Source organism: Heliangelus exortis, chromosome 13 (assembly GCF_036169615.1).
Source record: "Heliangelus exortis chromosome 13, bHelExo1.hap1, whole genome shotgun sequence".
Lineage (NCBI taxonomy): Eukaryota > Metazoa > Chordata > Aves > Apodiformes > Trochilidae > Heliangelus > Heliangelus exortis.
The window spans coordinates 2373096-2395984 of record NC_092434.1 but is presented as its reverse complement, the minus strand read 5'-3'; the positions used below and the strand labels follow the sequence as shown (position 1 = coordinate 2395984).

The 22889-nt window shown below is 41.4% G+C and overlaps 1 protein-coding gene and 1 long non-coding RNA gene across 2 annotated transcripts in view; one reads left to right on the top strand and one right to left on the bottom strand.

The window, feature by feature from the left end:
- The first annotated feature begins 1447 nt into the window (after positions 1-1447).
- The window catches only part of LOC139801927 (uncharacterized), a 58084-nt gene continuing 36642 nt past the window's right edge, over positions 1448-22889 (top strand). The window contains exon 1 of the long non-coding RNA XR_011728404.1: positions 1448-1529. This is a non-coding gene — a long non-coding RNA (uncharacterized lncRNA). The remainder of the gene's footprint in view (positions 1530-22889) is intronic.
- Positions 7945-20986, bottom strand: KCNG4 (potassium voltage-gated channel modifier subfamily G member 4). Its single transcript, XM_071756607.1, has 3 exons — positions 20551-20986; positions 18925-19709; positions 7945-8912 (listed from the first exon to the last, which is right to left on the bottom strand). The coding sequence occupies exons 2-3, from the start codon at positions 19657-19659 to the stop codon at positions 8127-8129; spliced, it is 1521 nt and encodes a 506-aa protein (XP_071612708.1). The 5' UTR covers positions 19660-19709; positions 20551-20986; the 3' UTR covers positions 7945-8126.

Genomic DNA, 22889 nt, shown 5'->3' with positions numbered 1-22889 from the left:
GGCTCAGCATCAAAGCAGTGCTCCTGCAGATCCAGTTCCACTCATCAGCATAAGCACCAAACATCCAGATCAGACACTTGTTCAGTGATTTTCTTCAGTCAGGAACAGTGCTCAGAGAGACTGGATTGGGAGGGAGGCCAATGCAATGTTCCCAAGATACATTTCACTCCTCAGATTGGCAGCTGCTGGGGAGATGTGAGCTTAAGAACTGTCTGCCATGGCACAGTGTATTTGCTGATCCTCCTAAAGCCTATGAATAAAAAATAGATATTCCCCTATACCTCCCACAGCACAAAAGGCATGAATGGAAAAGAGAGTAAATTCTCCCTGTAGCAAGCAAGGAGCTATGGAAATTGGAGTCATTTCTTAGGAGCAAACCCATGGGTTTTCTAAGGAAAAGCTTCTGTTAGCACTTGTTCCTCTAGACCTGTTTTGCTGCTTGTCTCATGAGATCCAGTCATGCAAAAGCAGTTCCTTGGAACAAATCCCATGGGTAAATTTTGGCAGAATTAAGCTCTGCCTGATCCTCAGCTTAGAAGCTACTTGGCTTAGCCATGACATCTGGGGAGAGGAAAACTTCCAAAACTGATGTAATCTTGATCATTTGACAGAAAAGCAGCAAGGAGAAGTGCTGTAGCTGTCTTGTTATGTTCAGGGTGCTCCAAGACTTTTTGGCTGGTTGTTCCTGCTCTCCAAATAAAATGAGAGAATTGCATAAATATTGACAGTCCTCAGTGCTGCTTTTTAGCCAGAGTTGAGCAAGCAAACAGCTACGACTACAGCAGCTTTTCTCCCAAATGAGCATCCCATGAAGGGGCAGGTTCAGCACCTCCTTGTAGCTGTAGTTAGAGTGTATTTTGGAGAAAAATTCTCTGCTATACACAAGAACACAACAGTTACCTAAGATTGGCTTCCAAGTTAGAATATTCCTTGCTATTTAGAGACCCTTTGGTGACCCCTTTGTTGGAAATTAAAGTTAAATCATGAATTGTGTCCTTTTTCTTCCAGTTTCCCACCCAGAATCAGCCATGCTGGAAATCAGAGAAGCTCTTAAGACACTTGCTGTCTTTTGGAAATGTTTGGAGGTGTTTTAGGAGTGTTTAGGGTAACTGTTTCAGAGAGTGCTTTGCCAATGTTTATATATATATATATATATATATATATATATATATATATATATATATATATATACACACACACATATATATTTGGATACATATATATATATATATATATATATATTTAAAGCTTCAGCTTGCAGATGTAGGAGTATAGATAAGAATGGAAATCAAAGGCTTGTGTTTGTGTCTGGGTTTGCCATTCCTGGCAACAGATTGCAGGGGTCATAGTCCAACAAAACTTGAAGCCTGAAGTGTTGGATGAGGGTTGATGGTGAAAGGAAGGTTGTTTTTTCTCTTCTGATTGATTTTTTTTTTTTTAATGTTTCAGAATCACTTGGTGAAGGAAGTGAACAGCAGTGAACAAATTGCAGCCATGCAGAAGTGCTCAGAGCTGTGTCCTCAGCTGTGGTAAGTTGGCCTGAATCTTTGGATTTGGAGAATGATTCTGATTTACACCACATCCAGCCTGCTTTTCTTTTTTTTTTTTTTTCACTGTTACTGAAGGTGAGCTGCAGAAGCAGGCAGTGTGAAGCATAGAGGTCTTTTCTAAAACCAGTCAGAATTTTTGTTACTTCAATGAACTAAAATATAGTCAAGTATAAAATTTAACTACTTTATCGTAATATTTAGTTGCACTTCTTTAAATTTGCAGCATATTGGGTGATTCAAGCTCTCTAGGCTTTCACAAAGCCTAGAGGCACTCTGGCAGCTTGCAGGAATTATCTGACAACCTGTAAAAAACAGGGCTTTAATTTGCTGTTATTTCAACAACTAATGGTTAAAGGCAGCAAATCTAAGCTACTGATATGTTTTCTCTTTTGGGAGATAATTTATATATCTGTGTGTATCTTTTGTTCTGTGTAGTGTTCCTTCCCATATTCTTGCTCTTGAAATGCATTTCTGTGGGTTTTTTTTTTTTGTGATTGTATTGGGGTTTTTAATGCCATTTGTGTAACAGCTCTCAGGAATGGACCCTTGGATACAGTTTGATTCAGGAATGCAAAATTCTGTAGACAAATTGCCTTTTTAAGGTCTGTTAGAACATTTCACAAGCTCTGAATCATAAATGTACACAGAGTATAAATGTATTTGACCTTCATTTTCCCTTGAGTATCTTTTTTTAGTATGAAATCAGTTTAATTTGTTTAAGTGTACATGTTTAAACCTGAATGAACTGATAGCATTATCTTTGTCAACTCTGGAAATGACTCTAGTAAGTCCTGCAAGTGGCATTCAAGGCATGAACCTGTGTATCAGATTTGGAAGTAGCCAGTGCTGTTTTGATTCAACCTGTTTTGATTTTATCCTCTCTTTCCTAAAAATACACTGTAAAAACCATAGTAATTGTGCTGTATCTTTGCTAGACTGTGTAACAATTTTTTTCTTTAATCATAAATAGCTCATAGTTCTTTATTTTTTAATTTATTTTCTCTGAAGCTTTGACCTGCCTGTAGCTCATTGTTTTTGAGGTGAGGTGATTTTTTTTTTTTTCCATATGAAAGTTTCTCAGAGGTAGAAGAGTTCTAACTAAATTGGTGTGGAACTAGGCAGTTAGGAAGGCTTAACTAGCTGTAAAACATCAGGCTAATGAAAACTAGATATGATTTAGAGAAGTAGATCTGCAAGGCATGAAGTTTTAATGACTACTGCCTGCTTTGTTGTTCTGGTAAAGTTATCTCAAGAACACTGATTTGCAAGTGAAATTCTAATTAGAAAAATTTCACAGATACTTTCTTAAAAGGTGGTGTAAGACATTTAAAGGACAGTGCAAGACCTGTGGTTTGGAGGACTTAAAAAGACTTGATTTGTCTTATTAGTGCTCTGATTATGAGCACAATCCAATTATCATTAGTATTTGTCACACAGTAACTTTATGAATTTTAATAAGAAAATTCTTTAATGAGATGGTTTTTTCCCTAGCAAAGGAACAATTCCTGATGTGGGGTCCCAAAGTGGGCAGGTGAAAACAAAAGAAGCTGTGGAACTAAGGAGGTGCTTGGTCTGCATCCCATGTGTGTGGGAAGTGATGTGGGATTGAAGGCAAATGTTGGAACATCAGCAAATGATCATGGTTTTTTGTCTGAAATAAAGGAAAACATCATTGGGTTATCAGAGAGGTTTCATGAGGGCTTCATCTGCAGCAACTTTTAGTACTCTATTTGTTCATACTGAGAATAGTCAGTTTCTTGAAAGCTAATGGAAAGGAATGACTTTAAAGAAGCCAGAGCAAAACCATAGTATTTGTCTCAATGCTAGAACTGGAAAGCAGGAAACTTTGGAAGATGGAATAACCTTAATGCATCTATGTGTGGAGTCCTCTACTAGTGAGTTAAGTCCTAGAAGATTGTTTTGAACAAAATTGTCAGGTATGAAGCAACAGACCTTTTAATTTAAGATTTAAAATTGTAAGTATTGTTTCAAGATAATTAGAATCATAGAATCCTAGAATGGGCTGGGTTGGAAGGGACCTCAGAGATCATCAAGTCCAACCCTTGCTCCACTCCCCCCGTGGTTCCCAGCCCATGGCACTGAGTGCCACATCCAGGCTCTTTTGAAATAGCTCCAGGGATGGAGAATCCACCCCTTCCCTGGGCAGCCCATTCCAATGGCTGAGCACCCTCTCCAGAAAGAAATTCTTTCTCATGGCCAACCTAAACCTCCCCTGGCACAACTTGAGACCTCTTGTGCCCTCTTGTCTTGCTGAGAGTTGCCTGGGAAAAGAGCCCAACCCCCCCCTGGCTCCAACCTCCTTTCAGGGAGTTGGAGAGAGTGATGAGGTCTCCCCTGAGCCTCCTCTTCTCCAGCCTCAACACCCCCAGCTCCCTCAGCCCTTCCTCACAGGACTTGTGCTGGATCCCTTCCCAGCCTCCTTGCTCTTCTCTGGACCTGCTCCAGCACCTCAAGCTCCTTCCTGAGCTGAGGGGCCCAGAACTGGACACAGGACTCAAGCTGTGGCCTCCCCAGGGCTGAGCACAGGGGCAGAATCCCTTCCCTGGACCTGCTGGCCACGCTGTTCCTGAGCCAGCCCAGGATGCCATTGGCCTTCTTGGCTACCTGGGCACACTGCTGGCTCCTCTTCAGCTTCCTGGCAATCCAGACTCCCAGGTCCCTTTCTGCCACTCTGTGCCCAGCCTGGAGCTTGGTTTTATTAGGTTTTATTCCTTGGATTTGGGACATCTTAGTAGTGATATACCAGGCTGTAACTTCCAGTATAGAAGCACCCAAAGGGTCCTGTACAACCTTTCTCTTGATTGCTACAGCTTGTGTAGCTGTGGCAGGGATCAAGTGTGGAAATACTGAAATCCAATTTTTATCCCACTTGCAGAAACTCCAGGAATATGCTGCTAAGAGGTTCCTTAAACACTTGGTGCTGCTGATCTAAACCTGCAGTTTTATACAAGGTGTTTCCTTGGCATTATCCTGAATGCTGATCTGTCTTGAAAGTAGCTTTGGGATATGTTCTTTTCACCTATATGTGAGATTTTTATGGTGATTGACACTGGCATAAGGGAACTACTAGAACACTAAGCTTTGGGGAAAACAAGTTTTTCAGACCTAGCTTTTGTGGGAAGTAAAATGGTAAAGGTACAGGGACAAGGGAGGCACCATCATTCTTTCTTCATCATATTTTTCTTGTATCATTTTACTCAGAAAAAAACCCCAAACAATTAGAGTAACCTGGAGTGAGATCCTCGTATTGCAAAGCAGGAGCTTTAGGTTCCTAATGAGCTCTGCATCCCATATGGCAGAGCTGGTTTGCCCAGTCCAGCTGGGCAGCTCTGCAGACCTGAGCTGGATGCTGACCTCCTCTGAGCAGAGAGAAATATTTCAGAGAAATATTCTGTGATTTGCCTGCTGGGGAAAATCTATTTTAATGCCACATGTCAAAGGCCAGAAGGAAACCCAGTGTGCATACTGAGTACCTGATATAGCCACAACCTTGTCCCATTTCTGAAGGCCTGGCAGAAGCCAGATTCCATTTAGGAAATGTGTTATATCAGCCTTTTATCAGATTTTAACTTTAACATGTGGCTAATAATTTATTACTTGTAGAAGTAAAAACTTTCTAATGCTTCCTCAGGGAACAGGCTGTGCTTTTCATTTCCTTGACCTTCTAAGTTTTCATCATTATTTATAGATTAGTGTATTAAAATAATTTCATGAACAAAAGGGGGGGAAAAAAATCAACTTTCATTAGGAATAAAATTCAAGCAGGCATGCAGAGTCTTCTTTTTATCAGCAGATATGCTTAATTGTTTCAAATCACTGCAGAATCCTGTTTGAGTATGTCTGAAATAAAAACATTGACAAATACAAGTTTTAAACAGCTCTTCTGCCATTTATGCATAGGATATGCAGTACACACAATGAATTCTCTTGCAATTTATTCCTAAATTAATGTCCTATTTCTTCCAGTGAATTTGTGACTGAAATAACAAACCTGGAAAGTTTAATTACAATATGAATACCAGGGACTGGATGCAAACTTCAGATTGCCAAAAACAGATGAAAAGTAAATTTCAGGAGATCTAACAGTAGGTTGAAATAATGAGATACTGAATCTATGAAACTAATGGGAGTTCACTACTGAAATTATACATCCATCCACCCTCTGTAATGCTGCTTTGCTAAAAGTCAAGCAGGGGAAGCAGCTTGGAAGCAGAATGGCTGCAGTGAGAATTTGAAACAAGCTGCAGAATCCCTGAGGAAATGAGAGTTGGGTCAAAGCAAAGGTCCTAACCCCTCCACACTATTTCAACATCACTGAAAATTTGGATTTAGTCCATGACTGAGCATCATTCACTATGTTTTTTTTGTCCTAAGTCAGCCCAGTGGTTGGGAGGGTCCCTGTATTCTGTTTTCATGGGGTTCTCCCTCTCTGGCTGAAGAGCAGGATATCCATCAACTTCCCCAAGCAAAACAGCACAGTGGGGACTTTTGTGGGCCCCTTCATTCTATACCTAGAAGCTTAAAAAGAGGTGTTTAGCACACTGGTGTAGGTAGGCTGAACAACATGGTTTCATCTGGATAATGTCTGTTGTTCCTCTGTTCCTTCTGGGATTTAGATGGAAGGAAAAGGCTTTGAACTAAGGGAAGCTGGATGCAAGGCACCTGAACTGCTCTTTTAATTATGTCTGGTTATGAAATGATAGGATCTTGGCAACAACAATATCTGCTGATTGTAACTGCTTGTTCTGAATTCGTTACTCAGTTGAGTTACACAGGCACTAAATGTTCCCCTCAACATATTTTTTCCCTCCCTGGTAACACCATGAATCATGAAGGATGTTTTCTATGAAAGCTGCTGCAGCCCATACCCAGACCCTAATTAAGTTAGGAACAGAAATATATGTTGTCCTGAGCCTGATGAAAGGACAAGCACTGGTGTCACTGCTAAACACTTGTTAGTTTGTTTTATCTCCACGTTGCAGCACACTTTTCCATTGTGTTTTGGAAGAATTTAAACAAACTTAAATGCTTGGCTGAGTCAAGCTGTGGATTGCTGTGAATCTGGGTGCATCTTATGTCTGTAGCTCCACCTACATCACTGAACCTGTTGGATATGAAGCTGTTAGAAGCTGAGCAGTAAAAGCCCCAGTGTTTTTTCCAGCTATCTGTGTTTAGAGCAACATGGCTGAGCTAGTTGTCTCTGGCCTAACTCTTGAATTAGCAAGCAAACTGTCAAATCAAAAATAAACCAGTTGCACTACTTAATTTTGTTCCCAAAAAGTGTGTCAGTGGGGAGAAATGGGATAATGATAGCTGGAAATCTGATTAAAAACTCATTCAGGCCTTCATTCATCTCAGTGCCTAAATACATGCTCAACATCCAGAGTGTCAAATAAAGTTCTGTATCAACAATCTGCTTACAAACTGGGGACCTGGGAGCTGGTGCAGGCCCTAAGCACTCAGATGTTTGCACAGCCCTGGCCCTCAGGTGTTGGTATCAGTTTTCATCAGCTGCATTTGCAGGATCTAAAAGGCTGAACTGTAAAAAAACTGGATTATCCATTGAAGTAGCATTGTTGACCACTGTCTAGTCCTGTGGCTTTCTTCTGGCTACACTTAGCCATCCCAAAAGAGATTTTTTGCCATTTGCATGAAGAAATCCCTCCCACTGCCTCTCTAGCAATCATTCACCTCCTTCTTTACTATTTACCTGTGGATACTTTGCAGCTGTCATCTGAGTTGCAGAAACTTTTTTTAATCTTTCTTCCAGAGAAGTTGTCACTGTTCAGTAAAAAAGATAACACCAACTCTTTTTATATGGTCAATAAGTTGTTTGGGGTTTTTTTATTCCTCGTTATTATTTTAATTAAGGATATGAAAAAGTTGGAAAACTTTTGCTGTCTAGTATGAAATGTAACAGCATTTCAAGCAAAATTCTCTTGCAAACACTATGTATTTTATACAGCAGCAGTGCAATTTGTTATAGTTTGATTGTCTGGCTACAGGCAAGCTTTGAAAGCTGTCACATACAGTGCTTTTATTTTAAGCTTATTAGCAGTTTCAGCTGCAGAAATCAGCTTTGCATTGAGGAGGCTTCTGTATGCCTGGTGGATGAGCAGTGTATAAACCATGCCAGTACACAGCCCTGAAAGAATCCATTCTAATGCCTGGCTCAAGATGTAAATTGCAAGAACATTGGAAACTGAAAGGCAAAGAAAATAACAAGTGTATTTGTGCCACCAGAAGCTGGTTGGTTTGGTTATAGTTCGATATTAGGTGTTCAGCAAGATACATAACTGGCAGAGACAAACTTTATTCTTAATAGTCATGGAGAAGAATAAATATTTATTATTCAATAAGTTCTGACTTTGGACATTCTCAGGACCTCCAGCTCCATGTGTTGGAGTCAGCTGCATGGACTTGACTGCTCATTACACCTCTGCTGGCAGGGAAAAGCAGCACTGTCACCTACACCTTGCTTTGCTTTGGGTATGATGTTGCCCCATAGGTGTGTGTATTTCTATTCCTGCTCTTGGGAATGTTTTACAAGCAGCCTCAGTTCCCTTTGTGTATGTATTTGATTGGTGATGCTTGATCCTCCAGGATCAGGCTGTCTGTCTCATTGAAGGTGCCACTTTCACCCAAGTGAGGGGCATTTTGGACTCTGTTCAGCCGAGACTGCAGCCGTTCGTGTTCTTTCCTCAGCTCCGAATAGGAGTGGGAGAAAGTGTGGAATATGGATGTTGCAGGGAAAGACATGATGAGAATTCCACTGAGGATGCTGCTCAGAGCCACCATCTGCCCCGGGACACTCCGTGGTACCATGTCCCCATACCCCACAGTGGTCATGGAAATGATAGCCCACCAGTAAGAAGCGGGGATGCTGGTGAATTCGAGCACCTTCCCGGATTCGTTCTCGGCCAGATAAACCAAGGGTGAGAAGAGAGTGACAGCCACACAGAGGAAGAGTAAAAGCAGCCCAAATTCCCTGGTGCACTTCCTGACTGTGAGGCCCAAAGTTTGCAATCCCAGGGAGTGGCGGGCAAGGCGCATGACGTAGAGGATCCTCAAGGCACGTAAAATCCGTAGCACCAACCCCACCTTCTCCAAATAGCTGTTGCTGCTTGGCCTCTCCTCCTCCTCCTTTGAGTCATCCTCTGAGAAGATGAGGGAAATGTAATAGGGTGAAATAGCCATGATGTCAATAATGTTTAGGGGTCCCTTGAAGAATTGACACTTGCTCCTCGCCTGAATGAAGCGGAGGCAGAACTCCAGGGAAAACCAAGCCACACAGATGGTCTCTATGATGAAAATGTAATAGCACTTCTGGGAACACTCACCCTGACACAAAACAAAAAGAGAAATAAAAGAATAGTCTGTGAACCAGCATCCAAACCCACTAAAGAAGCAGCAGTGTGAATCTGCTTGAGTCACTGGTATCAGAAATGAGCAAACCCTAGCTAGCAGGTAGTTGTAAGGCAGTCATCTTTCAGGAGTGTGTGGGTCATAATGAGTACTTGAAACATCTGAATGCTTTTTTTTTTTGTATGTTGCCTTTTCCACTCTAGATGTATTCTTGCTGAACAGGGGCAGATGTTCACAGCTGCAGAAGGTCAAGCAGAAATAGGGGTGATGAAGAAAGGTCTGTGCAGAGAACCTCCTTTTGGGATTGCAGAGCAGCCATGTTTTATTCAGGAATAACTGCAGACCCTTGGTTATTCAAAGGCTTTTTTTTCAACCTCTGTATAACAAATCAAGTCTGGTGTATGTATCTTTCCTTACAGCCTGTCTCTGAAATTTAAGCAGTTTAGAGGAACAATTTCTGGCACAGTGTTACCTATTCCCAGCCAAATTTCACAATTAAAACCCCCAAGGGAAACGTATCCCTGCTGTTCACTGAACTCAGTACCAGTGTTCAGTTCCCCTCCACATGGCAGTGTGATGTTGGGTGTGATGCTGGGTTTTGGAGTGTCCCATGACAGAATTCTGGGGAGTCTTTCTGTTCAGTCAGGGTTTGTATCATTCTGGCTGAGGCTGAAATGTTTTGCCAGCTAACAATGCTCCTGCTGATGTTAGTGATTGTGTTTCTTGTGTCAAATATCCTATTTCCTATTTGAATGATGAAAGTTGCATCAATGCTTGTAGAATGCTTTGCTAAGAAGTACTGCTAGATCAGGATATGGATTATTTCAGAATTATGGCATCCCTACAGAGATGAGTATTATCAAAGCTTTAGAGTAAAAATCAACCTCTAGAGTAGCAATATGTGTATATGTTGCTTATACAGCAGATTTACAAGAAAAGCAAGTCATATTATTTATGAAGCCAAGTTGATAAAAGTCCTTGAACCCAGCTAGAAGTCATAAGTGAATCACTGGATGCAGGCACTGTTATTCCCAGGCTGCATTTATGGATACCAGCTGGCTCATCATCATAAAATAAATGAATGAGGAACAGAAAGGATCTGAAAGCTCTTTCCAGCCAGATCCACCCTATATACTGTAGTGATTGCTTCTGGGTTGAAGCTGTTTTAGTGCTCAGTCACCCATACTAAATAGTCTCAGGAAAAAAGCTCATAAAGTGATATGCTTGACCCTTCTTGATTTTAACTCCTATTAGAGCCCTAAAGGAGAGTTTTCTTAAAAATAGGATTTGCTTAGCACTCTGCACTGGGAGGAGAAGCTGCCACAACCTCACCTCTCACACCAGCAAGGTGACTGATGCAAGGTCACAATTCCCACCTGCTAAACTTACCCTGGCATTGTCAGGGTTTTATTTGGCACACACAGGTCCAGGCAGGCACTGCTTGGATCCTTCTTGGATCCTTCCCTCTGATCCACACACAGTTTGGTGGCCAGAGGCAGCAGGTGGGATGGGGCTGTGTTGTGGCTCTCCACCTGCCTTCTGCCTGCTTGAGCTATCCCACACTTAGCAGAGAGGCTTAGCTCAGCAAGGCTGCTCTTCTTGCAGTCTGAACTTTGGTTGGGCTCACTCTGAGACAAAATGCTCAGCCTCCTATGTGGAGGATTTAGAAGAAAAATTCCCTAGAATTCTCTCCAAGCCCAAGGTTGAAATTTCCTGGGGCTTTTTTCCAGCCTTTTGCGCTTCTTGAAGTTATAGATGGGCAACGTGGCTCAAACTGCAGCTCCTCCCCGCTCAATTCCCAAAAATTCCCAAAATGCAAGCTACTGTAATAGTGAAAAAAACCCCAAAGCTTCAATTCTTGCTCTTTCCACAGTCCCAAGGTGATGGGTTTTTAGTGTGAGGTTATGAGCTGAGTGAGGCAGATGAAGACTTCAGCGTAGGGCGGTGCAGCCCCCAACCAGCTCCCAGCTGTTCTTATCCCAGCAGGAAAGGAAGAGATGCAGGGAAGAAATCCCTTTTGGCTGTAAAATGCTGACTGGGTTAGGAAGGTTGTGCCAGGCTGGAGGATGCAGCTGCAGTGCTGCATGCAGGTCCTGCTGAATCACTGCAGCCGCAGTGCTGCTGCTGGGTGAATAATGAAACCCTGCTCTGCTGAATCAAACCATGGTTGGGAGGGGGGGAACTTGAAATCCCTGTGTTACAGAGCACAACAGGGCTTGAATTTATGGTTACAGACTGATGCAGTAAAATCAAAAGGTTTACAGCCTGCTGAGAAAAAGACTGTAGCCTGATTTACAGAGCAATGAGCTTGTTAAAGGGGTGCTGTGTATTCTGGTCACAGAACAGTTTCCCCACTCGCTTGGTGGGGAAGAATCCTGAACTTAAGGAAACATTTATTACAACTGGTCCAACTGAGGGAACTAAACTAATATTGGGATTAAAGTAATGTGGACATTAGAAAGAACAGAGAAGGAAGTTACCTCTGTATTCACCACATAATTATCTCCTCTCAGGCAGAAGTGCAACTGAAATAAAATATGTCAATTAATTTCTAAGCATGGGTCATAATTCTGCAAACACAGTGAGATTCAGTCTGAAGAATCTGCATTTGATTTAAACTAATTGGTGACCCCCATAGTGTTTGTGTTAGGAGAAAGATGGGGAAGTATTATCTTTTCCTTGGTTTTCTAGTAAGAAATTTAACAGATTGTTAAATTTTATAACTGTGGAGAACACTACAGTCTCAAGGACAAGGTATGTGTCAGGTACTTCAGAGGATGACCTTCAATTATTTGGGTAAATAATTTGCCCTGTTGCTGTTTCTTCTCTGCATCTTTCCTGACTGTACTGCAAGTTCTTTGGAACAGATACTTTTTACTCTGCCTGTGTAGTACAGGGTGTAGAGCAGGGACCCAAATGTGGCTGAATCTGTCATGAGGAAAACTACTGGTGCTGATACTCTGGGAATCAAAGCAATATATGCAGTCCATGGCCCTGATGCTGCAATTAAATTAGCAATTAGCTTTGCTCTGAATCAAAATACTAGATTGTGATTTTGACTGCAGCAGTGGACTGAAGAGTCCCCATCACAGATTTCCATCACGTCCAAAGAGAAAGTTCTAAAACATCCAAATTTGGGTAGTTGTTTATTTTTAATACCTGAGGCATTAATTGCCATGAACTTGGGGGATGCATTAATTTCACATATTGTTATTTCAAATATTGTTTTCCATAGCTGGAGGGTCTCCTCAGAGAAAAACACTTGTCTTCCCCAAGTAGTCATCTGTGCTGAACCCCTTGAGGATGATTCAAGTGAGGAAAGTAAGCAGGATTTTTTCCTATTGTATTACAAGCAGCAAAAGGGAAAAGACACCATGATTCCCAGTAAGGAATGTGTGCTGGCAAGCTCAGCAGCAGCTGAGTGACTGCCTGCCTCTTGCAGAACAGCTGGAACAGCTGGATGTGCCCCCAGCATAGCGTGCAAAGCAGGGGACTTTACTGCTGTTGGGACACAGCCAAAACTGGATGAACATAAGGCAAACTAATAATGTCTAATTGTGCTTTCTGAACACTGGGCCTTGTGCTAGCAGAGCCAGCTGTGGAAAACCACCTACAATCCATTTACTCACTAAAGTGCAGTGCCCAGACTTTCTAAAGAAGATTGTTTTGTGGGTAAGCTGAGGCACAGATGTTCAGCAGCACCTACCCCCCAAGTCCTGTCCCTCTTTGGTTATGTAGAACAGGACCTAAGTAATGTGAACTTCACTGACATTGTACATATTTTATTTAGTAAATAAGGCATTCTGTTTGTGGATGCTTGCAAAACAGCACTTATCATGTATAACTATGAAATCAGAGGCTTAACATAATGGTGCAATTTCAAGGTCAAAGCTTTTGATGTTACTGAAAGGAAATGCAAACCTCAAAAAAAGGCAGAGCCCATAAAGCAATAATTTCTCTCAGTGTCAAAGTCTTAGGCTTGAATGTTCTGACTTCTTTCTTATTTCCTACACCTTTATTATTTCCTGCACCTTTCTTATTTCTTATTTCCTGCACCTTTCTTATTTATTTCCTGCACCTTTCTTATTTCTTATTTCCTGCACCTTTCTTATTTCCTGCACCTTTCTTATTTCCTACACCTTTCTTATTTCCTACACCTTTCTTATTTCCTACACCTTTCTTATTTCCTACACCTTTCTTATTTCCTACACCTTTCTTATTTCCTGCACCTTTCTTATTTCCTGCACCTTTCTTATTTCCTGCACCTTTCTTATTTCCTACACCTTTCTTATTTCCTACACCTTTCTTATTTCCTACACCTTTCTTATTTATTTCCTACACCTTTCTTATTTATTTCCTACACCTTTCTTATTTATTTCCTACACCTTCCTTCAATTGTTATTTAAATAAATAACAAATAACATACTAATCCAGCTAAGCAAATAACTTAGCTGGATTGTACTGTGCCACGTAAATCTAGATGACTTAGAGGTTTTTGATGCTTCAGTAAGGCACATTTTCCTACTTTAAAATGCTGCAATACTTCATTGCTGATCAAAATAATCAGAATTGTACTAGGTGAGGAGATAATCTAGGAGTGTGATTGTCCCCAGTAAATGTCCTGCTGAAAACCCAGAAAAATGTACTGAGCAGATGCAATAAAACCAAAGCACTTCCAGCTTTATTTTGTTCCAAGTAATTTCAAGTCATACACTAATGTATTTATAGATAGGCACGTACACATATGCCCTATAGTCTTCCACTTTTAAATGAGCATTAGAAGTGCTTCTGAAACTCAGAATTTCATTAATCTCTTTGCACTAGAGCAAGTCATTCCAGGTCATGTTTTGTGTGGTGTACATTTGTGGTAAATAGGAAATTTTGAACACCAAATTATGGTGAAATAACTCTGCTTTTCAGGTATAATCTCAATAGTGCCCCACTTCATGAGTAACATTTTGTAGTAACCACTGGAAAAGATATTTTTCAGTGGGAAACACATTTTTCCCTGGCTAATGAGCTAGAAAATTATTTCCTGATCAATATTTAAATTCCCTTATTTTAAAACTATAAAAATAGTTGCCAGCAGTATCTGTCCAACTCTGGCTATCATACTCCATTTACCAAAGGTGATTGCTTGGCCAAATTACACTTTGAAGTAAGAACTTTGAAGCAGCAGAAGTAGGTTCAGATACCTCTCAGTGACACCCTCCAAAAGGATTATTATCTCCTGCAGTCACTGCCAGTTTCTTTGGGGTTTCTTGGAGGAAGTGCACTAGAGATTGTTAATGTTATCTGCAGGCTTGGAGCTTTAGCTTTGAATTTCTTTGTACTGGATTTAATAGCTGGAATACTGAGGTTATACACCTGCAAGCTGATCTTCACATCCTGAACTGGCTAGATACATGTGAATTTTTATCATTAATAAATTTCAGTGTGGCAGTGGTAATCCTGATGAAACAAATACTTTGTTTGCTTTCTCTTCACAGCAGGACCAAGAAATTGGTTTTTCCTCTACAAAATAAAATTACTCCACTTCTAAATAAAACTTGTTTCTCAGCAGTTTCCTCTGGTGTACAAGGCAAATAGACTTGTTTTTACATTTCACAGACAATATCAGCTACATCCAACATTGAGGAACATAATTCAGGACTCCCAGAATAAGGGTGTAGGATGACAAAAATAATTTTTAAATAGTTGTATAAATTAGGTACTGCTTTTTTTTCCTCTGCTCGTGTTTTCTAAGTTCTCAGTGCTATCAGAGATGAAAAACTTAATCTTCTGAAAGGAATGAGATTTTCACATAATCAAGTGCCTTCAGGAATGGGAACTTTAAAAAAAAAAAAAAAAACAAAAGAAAAAAAAAAAGAATAGTATATGTTTCAAGATAAAATCATGAGCTCTGCCAATACTGCTTGCAGCCTCTGTCAGTTATGTTTCATTAGGTTATATATAATAGATAAAGCAATTACAAGCTTCTCAAGGTCAAAATCAGTAGTAAAGAGATCTGACCACTCACTGATCACCAGAGCAGAGAAGGGGGAACAGAAAATTGAGATTTCCTTCTCTCTTAAAGCACACTCACATGTGTGTGAGTTCTTGGGAGCCATCTACACTGGGAAAAACAAAAAATCAGTTGTTACTGGTGCTGAGGGACAGGGACTGGAAATGGCTGGGGGTTCTTTTTATTCCTTCCCCCCCTCTGATCTTAATTTACTTGTGCCCCTGAAGGGACCTTGCTGTATCCTTTCTGCTGAGTCATTTCTCTAGAGGATGCCAATTTTTTAGGACCTCTTCCTAAAGAAAATCCCAAAAGTGCTCCAAAGCAGTTTCGCTGTCCAAACTCCTCTGCTGTGGTTTTATCCTGGAGTTCTCAGGCATACATAATGTTTTTTCCTTTGGCTAAGGTCTGCTGAGCTGTGACTATTTCAGTTACCCCCCTTGGACCCTGACTGTGACCCTCTCATGGGTTGGGGACTTTCAGAGGACTTTGACAGGACCCCTGCCTTGTCTAGAGGGATTATCTTAATTCCTTTCTTCAAGGGAAACCCTGGTGGGTGTTGTCACTTCACCTGTCTTATCCTCTCTGTATGGTCTGTGAGTCAGGTTTGAAGTTCTGCCCTTTCAGGTCAATAATAAACAGTTTCTTACCTCCAAATAGGAATTTTTTTTCTGTCTCTACATAAACGTGTGTTGGTTACTACATTTTGGTGATGCTATCTTTGCTTCCTTTGTGAAGACAGTTTGGTCTCTATAAGAATTAGTTATGTCTGTTGTTTTATTCAATATTATAACACAAGTTGTTTAAATAAGTCCTCCTTTAGCAGCATGTATGGTAAATACTTTTCTATAGCTGTTTCATGGTCAGACTTAAACCTGACATCACTTGAGCTCTGTATTTGCTGCTCTAGAGTTTTCCTGCACTGTTGGCCTCCTTTTCCTGGGGATTTGTGGCAGGTGCTTACATGATGCACAGTTAGAGAATCACTGCCCATCTATCTGTGACTTTTTCTCACATCTCTAATGAAGAGGCTGCTAAACAGCACTTGACATATTCCCCAGTGTTTGCATGGAATCAATTAGAATTACCTTGCTTTTTATTTCCAGTTGGATTCCTGTCTTTCAGCTCACCCTCCCTTCCCCTCCCTGCTGCCCAGAGATGGCTCCTTCCCTCCCCTCTGGTCACCAGGGTGACTGAGGTGGCTTCCCTGAGGTGGATGCTCTTGCCTTGGCTCTTTGCCATCCCTCTCCCAGATTTTTCTGTTTCCCTGAGATGCTGAGGACTCCTCTTTGCTCTTCTGCCTGCCCAGAAGTCTCCTTTCTAGACAGACTTGGTTTAGCAACTGCTAAGAGGAAAAGTGATTTCCTGTGCCTGCATAGTGGGTTCAGCCAAGCCTTTGGGTGAAGTCACCTTGTATTATTTTTCCTTTTGGTTTTGTTTTTTTGGTTTTTTTTTCACTTTGATCCTTCTCCTTGAGCTGGAGTCCAGACAGCTCTCTTCATTTGCTTGTGATGATGAGAAAGAGGAGCCTAGAGTGGCACATATGCTGCAGAGGTAAAGCCTTTTTTATTTGTATTTCAGAAGGATAAATTCAATTTCTAGTAGCTATTTATGCATAGAGGTTTTATCAGGCTTTAACCCAGAAAAGAATAAATCTTGGGACAGGGCTTCTTCGAATTCAAATGGAGAATTTTACAGCTGGCTGAGAAATTTTATTGAGGGAATTTGACTGTTTTTTGTCACTGAGCAAACAGATACTGTGTGAACTCTGTGTTCAGCCCAGAGAGCCAAAATTTCAGGATCTGGATGCCTCTCCCAGGTGCCTGGGAAATGTAGCCCTGTCTTGGAATCTCTTTCAGAGGTCAGCCAAGTGACCAATTTTGAGTTACAAATCAACAGAGAGTGCAGTTTTCCTGGGTTTGACTCAACCATAATCAAGAAGTGATATTTTTAGTTAATAAAGTTCTCAGTTTTTTCCAGCTCTAGCTAAAATGCTCTTTTCAGATCCCAGTAAGAAAATCTTAGGTGTTCCAGGTAAAGAATTCAGGGATGAAAATTTAGGGAATTTGCCCTTCTTAGGGGTGGAAAACCAAATAAGTAGTTCCTTTTCTGTGCTCTTCCAGAAAGCATGAATATTTTGTCTCATATATTCCCCTACGTTTTCTCTGGCAAAGTTTTAAATAATTCAAATAATAAGAGTTTCACGACCCTGTCCTTTGCTCTAGTTCATCCTTCATCTTCTCCCCTGCACTTTAAACTTTTTTTGCTTTTTTTTTTTCAGCCCAGTTTAGCTGTTACAGTGCTGCAGATCTCTGTGTAGTAATGTCACTTTTGTGCTTTAGAGGAACCCCAGGAGCAGCAGCTCCACTGCAGCTCCCAGGCAGAACCCTCCACATGCTTTCCTTTCTAACATAAGGCTCATTATTTTTAAAACACACAACATATTACATCTAGCTGAGCTCTGAAACATTCTGTGCCTGTTCCTTGGCATGAAAAGTATTTATAAAAGCTTTTCCTGCAGTGAAATTAAGATAAAATGCATCAGGCTCTTTCCATTAACAAAGTTAGTAGGAAGCACTTGCTAGAGCAGAGTTTGTAATGGTTTTGTGTCTGGAAGAGGGATGCTCTATATTCAAAGCACTTCCTTGGAAGAAGCATTAGAACAGTGTTACAGCTTTTCCTGACAAAAGTTACAGCTGTGGAGGGCTGCAGGAGCAGCAGATTTATTACTGGAAGGTAATAATCTTCCCATGCAAATCGAAGTTAATATTCAAGGGGTTAAATGGAACAGGGTCTGACTTGAAATTTCAGCCTTAGTTTTATGCAAAGACATCCAATACCACCTCTCCTCACCACGACTGTGCTGCTGTGAATTCCTGCTTGAGCAATAAAATACACTGATTTTTGTCTCATGCGTGCCATGCTGTGCTCTAAATTTTAAAATGGTTTTATTCACCAATTTACAGTACTCTGAGGAGTGTCTTACAGCAGTGGATGGGGCAGGGAGTTTCTCTGACTTATTCCACATTTTTGGAAGGGCAGTTTGCAAATGAAGTGCAGGATTCATTAAGGAGATTAACCCCCGTTATCTGATAAATTTGGACATTACAACTTCTGAAAAAACTTCAGATTGTTACTTTGAGAAAATAAGAAATCATTAAAATGCCAAGATATTCACAACAATGTTCTTGAAGATCCTTCATGTATGATGCAGGCTTGATTAATCTGCCTGGAATTACTGTAAATGACTGACTTGAAAAGGGTTTGATTGCAGTTAGTTAGCATTTGGCACTACTACTGCAATATGTACATATATATTGTTGGGCAGAGTTCCATCAGCCTGGAATTCTGATTTTTGGAGCTTTAAGTATCAGTATCTGCAAAAACAGGTTAAATATCTCTCATCCTTTATGCAACTATAGAAATGTAACTGTATTATGGGGGGAAAAAACAGTGACTCTTTCTTCCTCTTTAAGATTTGACTTAGTTATCACAAGGAAGCACACCTGGCTACTTTTAAAAGAAAAGATATCAGGGGAAATTTATTTTTTTAGTTGATGTTTCCAAGTGAGTTTGCTTTTAAGTAGAGAGTGAAGCATGTTGAAAACTCCACGATGTGAGTTTGAGAGTCCCAGTGCTAAAAAGTGAAGGTAACTTATGCAAGCAGTAGCTTTTTATGAAGGAAAAGCAAGGCTGCATTAAAAAGTTAGAGTATCTTTTCTGTTCAAAAGCTCTTTCCTTTATTTTACCTTACAATTTGTCAAATATTTTGCTCACATTATTTTTAATTCTATATCAGCTTGAAGCTGATAAAAATAATTTAAGCCATTCTTACATTTTATGCTATAGACATTTTCGTTACCAGGGAGAGTTTTGAACCTCATCACTTCAGATTCTCTGTATCTCTTTTGTCTTTTTAATGATCTATGCCTGGCAAGACATAATTTTCTTTTAATTCTATAGTGAGAGCAGTTAAAAAGGACTTACCCTGTCTTCTTCAGCTCTTAAGTCTGGCATTGTGCTAACACAAAGGCTTATAGCTGTGGTGGCCACAAAGAGAATGGAGAGACAAGCAAAGACTTTTCCTGGGAGTCCTGATTGGGGATTTTCTACCATATCTCTGAGTCTGTTCATAAACTGTCCAAATTTGGTTTTCTCATCCAAGACACAGGTAGTTTCTTCAGCCCTCTGGAGATCCTCTTCTTTCCGTGCCTCCGCCAGCTCCTGGAGCTTTTGCAATAGTTTTCGGATGCAGCAGTTCTCCAGGTTGGATTCCTCAATCCCCCAATATCTCAGCTCCTCCTGAAAAGACAAGGCACACGTGTCCCTTAAGAGCATCAGCTTCCCTGCTGCTAGGAAGCTGACAATCATCCCAAAAGCATTGGGGTTTCTGTCAAAGAAGAATTCATGGGTGTCTTCATCGTAATCGTCACACAGCTGAATTATTTCCTCATAGCTGCTGCAAAACTTAAGTTTGCTCAGTCTGGTCAAGGGAAATTCATCTAAAGTGCTCCAGGGTAGCAGGTACTTGATGCCTCCAACATTTATCATCATCTCTGTTTTCAGATCAACTGCAGGGACTTGGTCGGGGTGGTAAATCCTCCTGGCTCTTTGGTAATAGACCCCTTTGGCAGAAGGGATTTCAGCAGAGACAGGAAAGAAGTGGCTCAAGGAATTACAAGAAGCATTGCTAACGTCACTGCCTCCAGAGAGAATAGGCATCTCTGGGAGCTCTCACTGGGACATCCAAAATGGCATCAGAGCTGGGTTAGCTGTGAGGCAGAAGATAGGAGAAGAAGAGAAAACATAGCAGAGGTTATTGCAAGAGAAGAAGTGTTTCAGGTTACTGTCCTAAATCCCCAGATGAGTGAGTGGCTGTTCTGTAACAAAAAGTCACCTCTCTGCTGCTTCTGAAAGTCTGCAGCCTGTGAATGCAATTTGCTTTGCAGCCTCATTGGTTGTCTGGCAACACAGGAGCAGAGAGGAGAGCTGAAACCTCATTCATAATTATCCCAAAGGCTCGGGTGCCTGCAAATCCAAACGCCAACAGATCTCTCTCTTCTCTGAGCAGATTTCCCCCATCCTTAGGTTGTGTTTCCTCATTGCTTTCTTATTTCTAGGAACCCTGAAATACACTGGAACTCAGCTAAGAGTTAAGAGTGGCCACTTACCTGCCATCAGCTGGATGTAAAGTTCTTAATTGCTTTAACTTGAATGCTCAGCTTGCAATTCCTCTTCTTTTCCCTGCATGCCTGTTCTGCCTCTCAGGGCTTTTGCAAGGATTAGCTAATACATTTGGAAAATGCTTTCAGAGGGAAAGTGCTGTATAAATGATGACATTTCTTACCAACCCCACCTCATGTCACTGCAAATTGCTGAGAGGATGGAGGGAACATTTGCCCATCCTGGAGGAAACTTTGCTTAACAGACTGAAAGCATTTTATCAGCATGGGGGAGAGAAGCAATTGAAAGTTGCCCCCCCTCCCCTTCCCTTCCCTCTTTCAGGAACAAACCCCTGGTTTTGCTCATCATTTCTAAAGGGTCAAAGGCATTTCTTACCCCAAGACAGTGACCTGGAAAAAATTGCAAGGGAACTTGCCTGAAGTTACTCACCAGTGTGCCAGGAGCTGCTGCCCGGTGCCTGGCTTCCCTGCAGGTGAAGTAGACATCCTGCAAACTGATCAGCTGTCCTCTGAGTTACAGCCCAGCAGAAAGACCTGGGGATATTTTACAGTATTGATTACATGGAAAAAAATCCCTATAGCCCTCCTGGAGATCACAGGCTCTTTCCTCTTTCTCTCCTTCTTTCCTGGAAAAGGAAAATCTTCCCGTGTTCATGTGATGGATGCTGTCCTGACAGATCCCTTGCAAAGGAGACAGTGTCCTAAGTGGCAGCTCCTCTCCTGGAGCTTCCTGGTGAAATCTGCTGAGTGAGAGCTGGTGGATCCTGCCCTCTCCCTGTCTCTCCTGCTTCCCTTGGGACTGGCAGTGTGGTCCTGGAAGAGGAGGGGAGAGGGAAGGGGGAAGGGCTTAGAAATAATCTCTCCAGCATCCCTCAGTCTATTCAGCTGGCAGCAACTGGCTAAGAACATGGAGTACAAGGACAGACACTGACTATAATAAGTAAACTCTGGCAAACCTGCTTAATAAAACAATTTCAGTACCTATTAACTCCTTCCACTGTAGTTGTACCACAGTTGTTTGCTCTGGTGACACCAGTCAAATTCCTCAGGAGCAGTTTCTGTGTCCTGCATCCCTCTTGACATTGGGATTTTCTCTTCACTTCCCTCTCTCTAGGGATATTTTATCAGGTCCATGAATGCTGGGCCTCAGCCTTCCTTTGGCTACTGGGGACAAGCTCTCCTCCTGAAAAAAAGGGATCTCTAGCTTGCAAATAGGTGCTGAGAGCTCTGTTTGCCAGATCTGCAGTGCTTTTCCAACACCTTTCTTATTTACAGATGGTGGAAAATCAAATACAATCCTTCTCTCCTTTTTCTCATACCTGGCCATATGGGAGGGTGGGGGTAGGGGGTGAGTTGCTGTAATCCTTTTGGGTTCTGCCAGTAGCTCTTGGGCTGCCTCAGTGTAAAATAGGGATGACATGGATTTGACCCAGATTCTTCCTACTTGGCCTCAGCCAGTGGGTTCAAGAAGCCTCTGATCAGATCCTGTTCTCAAGTCTCCTCTGGGGTACTCCCAAATTCAGGAAAAAATGCAAATTATGTCTCCAGCATGGCTGGAAGCACTGAACTGGCTCCTATCACCAGAGGGGTGTGAAATGCAGGATTTACCTGTCCCAGTGGGAGAGAGGAGGTGACATGGAGAAGTGTTGATGAATTTGGATGGTACCAGGGGCAGGTGGTGTCCTTTGCTTGCACTTTGCTCCTCACCCTGGCAATGCACATGGGGCTTGGGCACTGCTGACCTGATCCACCTTCTGCTGCAGCTGTTTAATCTCTGCTGAGCAATGCTATGGCACAGCCCTGGATGGAAAATCTTTGCTAATTGGACTTTTTGGCACATCTCTCTTGACCCACGTGGTGCCCAGAAGATAAACTTCTTATCAGGCTTCACCACTGGGGTTTTCACTCAACTCCTAATTATTCCATCCACAAAGACCAGATAGATGCCTGAAGGCAACTGGGTTCCAGGGGCATAGCTCAAAATCACTTAAATCCTACCACCTTTGTGCAAAAGGCAGTTTGCTCTGCCTATCACTCTTTTTTATGGATTATTTTTGCAAAGAAAAAGCAAACCTATTCTAATTAACTTTGGATGGATTGTTTCACAAACCAATTAGCATTTCCTTCTTACCTTGTGAAGCCCTCGTGTGGTGTTGTTAAAGGTTATATTGCTGAAATGAAGAGGTAAATAAATTCAAAACTATGAGTAATTATTGCACATAACTTGAATGTTTAACTTTTTATAGGGGAATATATATATATTCTGATGTTTAAGGCTTCACTTCCAATATTAGGCTCCCTAATGTTTGCTTTATGGGGATGTGCAGCAGGATCTGGAGCAAGATCAGGACCTTGCAAGTATCTGTCAGTCCTTAAGAGTCATCTGTCTTCATAAATAATACAGAGGCAGGATAGAAATATTTTTATCTTGATTTTTTAACACGCTGTGAAGGCACAGAAAAGAGAAGCACTTTATTTGGTGGCTGAGGAAACCAGGCCCTCACCCCAGCTCTGAAGATCTTGAACCATTAACTTGCCACCCTGTCCAGCCTCTGCCTTGTGTTCTCCTGGATCCTCCTTGGCAGTGAAGTCTCTCAAACTCTTAATGCTGACACCACAATCTCTAATCTCTGCCCAGATGGGAAGGGCATATTGCTTGGCTCACTTCAAACCTCTGCTGAATTGGGGTTTTTCCACTTTTTTTTTTTTTTTTCTCCTTTTTTCTCCCCTAACTACTGCTTAAATTCTCTGTGCATTTGCCCTATTCAA